At 48.3% G+C, this 6,780-nt stretch overlaps 1 protein-coding gene across 1 annotated transcript; it reads left to right on the top strand.

Annotated features, from left to right (window-relative positions):
• Window positions 1–203: 203 nt before the first annotated feature.
• LOC309804492 (uncharacterized protein C9orf152) lies at window positions 204–6,401 on the top strand (the record flags this gene model as incomplete). Its single annotated transcript, XM_082621836.1, is given in 3 exon segments — window positions 204–229; window positions 231–391; window positions 4,015–6,401. Coding segments are annotated over 3 exon segments (699 nt in total). The 3' UTR covers window positions 4,527–6,401.
• Between the last annotated feature and the right edge of the window lie 379 nt (window positions 6,402–6,780).

Here is a 6,780-nt window from a genome sequence, read left to right as displayed (position 1 = left end):
CTTCCCTCCTCCCCCTCCAACTTTTCCTTCTCCTTCCCGCCCGCTCCCACCCTCTCCTTCCCCCAATTTCTCGCTCTCCCTCCCTTGCTCTTCTCCTGATCTTTCCACCTTCCTCCTCACTTCCCTCTCCCCCTCCTCTCCCTGAGCGCTACCACCTCCCCCCCAGCCCCGCCCATCAGTGTTTGCTTTGCTCCCGGAACCGGATGAAGGGGTTGCCCTGCCCGTGCCCTGCCCCACTTCTGGCAGCTGGGGTCTCCCTTCATGGCCGACGGCTCTGGGACTCAGGCCCCAGGGAAAGGGCCCCTGCTCAGCATGCAGCTCCTGCGAGCGCAGTATGCAGGCCTGAGACGGCAACAGAGGGCCCAGGCCCACGTGGTGGTGCTCCCGAAAGGTAGGGCTGGGCAGGTGCTGGGGGCAGAAGGGAAGGGCACGAGGGCCTGGCTGTGGGCAGAATGGGTGGCTGAGCTGTGGGCAGCGCAGGGCCAGGGCTCTGCCGGCCTCCTGGTGGGGAAGAGCAGGGAGGCGGGCTGGCCAGAGGCAGAGACAGAGCAGGGAGGCCGGTGCAGGGCCGTTCCGCTGGGGCCTCAAGCAGGCAGCTGGCAGGCAGCGCGCTGCCAGGGAGAGAGGACACATGATGTTCCCAACAGCTTGGGCACTGGCCAGAGGAAGCGCAGGGCTCAGGGACCCAGGAGGTACCCAGGCTCACCGAGCGAGCTCTGCACCCCCTCAACCAGCAGCTGGGGAGGGGCACTGAGACACAGAAGCCCCGCCTCCAGGGGAGCAGCCTCCTCCCTTTGGGAACTCAGATTTATTCCAGGAGGAAGTTAGGAGCACAGGGCTCAGAAAGCAAGCGATTGTCAAATCCCGGCCCTTCATCCTCTAACCGAGAGGGCAAGTCAAGAGAGGTAGGAAGACCCCCTGAAAGGTCAAGGCTGTGCTCTGGGAATTTCTGTGGCTGTTTATACAGTTCAGGACTCACTGAGCAGCCCACCCCGCTCTAGGCAAGTCTGGGAAGGAATCAGGGGCCAGAGAGTCCTCACTGTCTGGGACAGGAAGGGCACTGCCTTGGGCTAAAGGCACCCATCTCTCACAACTTGGGCTGTTGCCAATGAGTGGGATCCATTTGAACTGAATTGGTACAGCCAAATAGCCCCCTCTCTCTGCAGGGCAGAAGCTGGCAGTTTCCTAAAGCCCTATTCCATCCTCAAGGGTATTAATTCATTCAGTTACTCAGCAAGCATTAATTAAATTTGTATCAAATGAAAGCAGATTTAACACATCTGTGGTTCAGACTCACATCCATGTGATGGGTATGCCCCCAAAGACATCTCAAACTCAGCATGCCCCGTAGAATTCACCACCCCTGCCCCACGCATCCCCGTTGCCCCTTTCTCCTGCATCCTAGAACTCAAACCTCCCTCCTCCGGGGTCACCACTTGATGAGTTACGTCATGGACATGAGTTACATCATGAGTTACAACAGGGTAATGCAAGGGGGAATGCTCAGGCTCTGCTTCCCCAGGGAAGACTTCTCACCTGCAGGCTCAGTCAGAATCTTTCAGGGCATTTCTAGCAGTTTGCAAGTCCACATTCTTGCTCTAACTGTGAGAAGTAGTGTGCTGTCTGATGGAGTGTTCCTGTACTTGGTCTCTGGAGAAGGGCCTGAACCTGAGTCCCAGCTCTGCCACTGACTTGCTCTGTGCAGCTTTGAACAAGTCACGTACATTACTCTGTGACTCAGCTTCCTCATCTTTCAGCTGGGAATAACTGTAGTCCCCAAAGTAGAGGGTTGTGGTGAGAACTAAATAAATTAATACGTATAAAGCTCCTTAGGGTTTTCTGTGCTAATTGGCTGAGGACCAGATTGTTATGTCACATGAGTCTGAGTTAGAAGGACACTTGAAGCACTTGGACTGGGCGTGAGGAATAAGGTGGTCCTCCAGGGAGAAATCAGACTAAGATTATAAAAATGAGGTGAAAATGATGCTGGGAGAGGGGGCAAAAAAGCAATTTTGCCTACACATTAGCAACAGGCTGGATGGTGGTACCATTTACTGAGATAGAGAATATAGGAGAAAAAGATTTCTGATTAGGAAGAGATGAATTTGTTTGTGAATATGCTGCATTTGAGGGAGGTGTCTGTAAAACTTCCAACCAGCCTGGATCTCAGGAGAGAAATGTGGGCTGGAGATACAGATTGGGGGTCATCAACATATTGGTAGTAGTTGAAGCCATGGGCATGGATAAAATTGTGGAGGACCAATGTGTAAATTGATAAGAGGCTGGGATGACAATTAGAGTTCTACAATACTCAAATATTGAAGGGACAAGCAGAGGAAAAGAAGTCAGGGAAGATAGCAGTCAAAATGGTAGCAGATGAATATTAGCCCGAAAAAGGAAATTCACACATGCTGAATCTTGGATGAACCTACATGAACCTTGAGGACATTATGCTAAGTGAAATAAGCCAGTCACAAAAAGACAAGTGCCGTAATGATCTACTCATATGACGTACCTGGAGTAGTCAAATTCACAGAGATAGAAAGTAGAATGGTGGTTGCCAGGGTGGGGGAGATGAAGAGTTGTTTAATGGGTATAGCGTCAGTTTGGGAAAGATGAAAAAGTTCTGGAGATCGGTTGTGCAACAATGTGAATGGACTTAACACTATTGAACTGTACACTTCAAAATGGCTAAGACGGTAAGTTGTATGTTGTGTGTCTACCACAGGTCATTTTTCTTAAATGATAGGAGAAAACCAGGAGATATTAATGCCATGAAGCCAAGCAAGTAGAGGGAATTTAGGGATCCTCTGTGTCCAGCACAGCAGACTCAGGAAGACAGAGTGGCCACTGAGATTGGCTCCCACTAAAACTAGATCTCAGTGTCTTAAGACACTGGGTTGTATCTGGAAGGGCACATACTCTGGGAGCTGATTAATGGAAGGAAGCCCTCTGGAATTAGCTTTCTTCATCCTGTCTTAGTGTTATGGAATGAATTTAGGTTCTAGAAATGCAATGGCAGGTGTTCTGGATTCCTAGCACTAGAGTTCAAGGGCTTCCTTCTGGCTTTATTCCTTCAACACCACCTCTCCACTCACACCATGTACTCTGTCACCTAGGGGCCTCCAGCAGGGACAAATGTCAGAATGCTCAAGGGAGCTTCACTGCATTTCAGAGGGAATTCCAGGCTGGCCACAGGTCTCCTTTCTATAGGAAAATGGCTTTCAGTCATTTCTCCAACCCTCAATGCCACCAAGAGTTGACAAGAAACTATCACGTTCCACAAGTGGTAAAAAGATGTCCCTGAGAAGGAAGAAAGACATCAGTCTGCCTTCTCATCCCTGAAGCCAGTTCAGGGAAGCAGTAGGTGCTGCAAACATGTTCCCAGAGCAGAGGCTATGGTTCAGAAAGATAAAGACCAGTCCTCCAAAAGGAACTGCCTCAAAACACAGTTCCCCTCTCCTCTGCCTTGAGTGCTAAACCCATTATCAGAATCCCACAACACAAAACCCTGTAAGTTAAGAATAACCCTTTCCACAGGCCAGTGGAAAGGGTTATTCTTCTTCCTAGGGTTCACTCCCTCACTGCAGTCAAAAGTCTCCTATTAAATTCTATCACACTTGAATGTTTTTTTCCATAGCATTGATTACCACCAGAAACTATTATAGTATGTTTATTTGCTTATTCTTTTTCTAGTCCACTAGACCACATCATGAAGAGGTAGATTTTGTCTCAGTGTTCATAATTGTATTCCCAAGACTTAGAATAAATAATGCCTGGCACATTATAAGGGCCTATAAATATTTGTTGAATAAATGAATAATTGTGCATGAATGTGTGTGTGTGTGTATGTGTATGTGTGTGTTAGAGAGAGATAATGCAGTGCATTGGGTACCTGGCCTCCTTGATGTATTTGGCATGGCCTTCCTTCAGCTTGAAAGCTCTGAGACCCCCAAAATGAGAGCCACCCATGTACTGTGCAGTGGTGACCCTGCTGGTGCCTTGCTTTCTCAGGAGGGAACATGCCTGCTCCTGCTGAGGCCATGGTCAGTGCTGTTTGGATTAACAAGGAGAGAAGGCATTCACTGTCCCTAGAAGAGGCGGATCCTGAGGCAGAGGATATGCTGGAGGAGGCTGACAGAGGCTGTCTCCAGGCCCCTGAGTCTCCATGGCACACACACCTAGAGATGCACCGCTCGGTCCAAACCTTCCACCAGGAAACCAGTCATCAAGTAAAGCACAAGGACAAGTTCATGGGGTCTGAGCAAAGGCTCCCAGGCTTGTTTGAAGACACTCAGATGACTCAGCAAGGAAGCACGATCCCAGAGGCAGCCCAGCATGAATGTCAAGTGGGCAATACCCAAACAAAGGCAGTGGGATCTGGCTTAAACATTGGCACTCAGGGCCCTCCTTCCATAAAGAAGCCACACAGGTCTGGAAGACCAGCTCACTATCCATTTCCCCAGAGGAAAACTCCCAGGATCTCCCAGGCGGCCCGGAACCTGGGCTTATATGGCCCAGCCTGAAGCTTTCTACCCAAAGGTCTCAACCTTGAGGCCATCTATGGCCTCACCTAAGAACTTAGGAGGCAGAGGCACAGCTAGGGCCTCTAGCCGGGAGCAGAACTGGACTACATCAACCATCGGGATGGTGGGACATGAACTTTGCAGTGGGCACGTAGTCTTGTCCTTCCAAAAAAAAAAGAGATTGCCCAGACCAGACTGCTCACAGCTCAGGAAGTAAGAGTGCTGTCTGATCAGTGCAGCCCCATTCTGCTTATATAAGAAGACATTGCTATGGACATCGACTCAGTCCTTAGAACTAGAGAATTTTGAAACATAAGACAGAGACCCGGGCCTCCCTGGTGGCGCAGTGGTTGAGAGTCCGCCTGCCGATGCAGGGGATGCGGGTTCGTGCCCCGGTCTGGGAGGATCCCATATGCCGCGGAGCGGCTGGGCCCGTGAGCCATGGCCGCTGAGCCCGCGCGTCCGGAGCCTGTGCTCCGCAACGGGAGAGGCCACAACAGTGAGAGGCCGCGTACGGGAAAAAAAAAAAAAAAAAAAAAAAGACAGAGACCCTAGCCAGTGGATGCCTTTGCAGTGCCCTAGAGTCGACAGGCATGGGCAACCTTGTTTTCAGTAACTTCTGAGGATTTCTCACATGTTCTGGAGAAGAGGGGGGCTCTGAGAATTTCCTTTTTCTGGTCGCTATGCCTGGAGGCCAGCTCACTTACAAGTCTCTACATTCATTGGTAGTGACCACACCATTTTAGCTTGAGCCTCCCAAAGTATGGTCACCCTGGGTAAAAGGGGTCAAAACAATGCCACCTACTGCTCTGGGTGTTTAAGTGTCTTTAGGAAGGGTTGGTCATCTCTCCCCTCTCATTGAGGCTGCACATTCCAGTCTCATTATAGATTTATTTCCTTTCATCCTTCTCTCTCCATCCTTTCCTTCCTTCCTCCCCACCTCCCTCCCTTCCTTTTTTCCTATTTGCTCTCTTCTTCCCTTCTTCAATCTCTCTCTCTCTCTGCAAATTAAACACTGCCCATCATTGCAGATATATAGTAATAGAAGCCTGAAAGAAGATAAAGAAATGTTCCTGCTTGGAAAGTATGTGTTCCTCAAAAATTGCTCCATTTTCAGCCAAATTTGAATCATTCAGATCCTTCCTGGTATGTTTTAAACCAAAGACAAAGTGTAGCAGGTATTACTTGGGTGGTGAGGAAGAAATTATCTTACCTGGTTAATGTTTAACTTTAATAAACACACCTAAAGTGACATTTCCTCATGCCAGATTCTCTCTGTAAAGTTTTACCCACATCTTCCTTTTGTCCCCATGGTGATCCAGTCTTGCCCACCCACACTGAGAGATGTTATCTAGGAGTGTCATTTCCTGTCAAAATATGTATGTGCCTTCTCTTTGGGCCACCCCGAAATTCCCTCCAATTTGGGGATTCATTGTGATTCCTTTTGTGAATAATTAATAAGAGCCAGTTGTTAATTTTTTTAAAAAGTCTAATGAAAAACAAGGAAATTTGCTGAAAAAACTTTTCCTTTGCTTTTGTTTTAAAGAGGCTTCCCGCAAGTAACTCCTCTTTCTACAGTGTATCAATCAGGATAGGCTATGTTTTGCTGAGTAACAAACAACTCCCAAACCTCACACAGAAGCCTTTTTTTTTTCCCACTCATGAAAATTCCACTGTGGATTTGGGCAAACTTCCAGGGCAGCTCTCCTACATTATTACTAACAATTCAAGCTGCTTCAATCTTGTGGCACCACCATATCAATACTGGTTTCCCTGATCACTGTAGCAGAAGAAAGTGCATTAAAAGTCACATTCTGGCTCTCAAATCACTTTGCTTATGTTTCATTGTCCAAAGCAAGTAACACGGGCATATCTCCATTTCAACGGTATGAGGAAGTGCATTCATTTTATGTGCCCACAAGGAGAGAAGGAATGGAAATATGGATGAACAGAACTAATGGCTAACACAGGTAGAGAGGGGCCAGGTCATAGTACAATATTAGATTTTATTTTGAATACAATAAGTAGCCATTAAAGGATTTACATATGAGACCAAAATGATTGGATTTGCAGTTTAACCAGATGACTCTGGCTGTTCTATGGAGAATGAGTGGATGGTCATGTTAAGAGGCAATGTCGGGAAATTACGGCCAGGGGAAGTTCAGTGGGAAAGATGTGGTTAGCTCAAGCAAGAGTGGGAGCAGAATAGTGCTTTGTGACCACCTAGAGGGGTGGGATAGGGAGGGTGGGAGGG

The sequence above is a fragment of the Mesoplodon mirus genome (genome assembly GCF_964341445.2).
Source record: "Mesoplodon mirus genome assembly, chromosome: 1".
Lineage (NCBI taxonomy): Eukaryota > Metazoa > Chordata > Mammalia > Artiodactyla > Ziphiidae > Mesoplodon > Mesoplodon mirus.
This window is presented reverse-complemented; position numbering and strand designations above follow the sequence as displayed.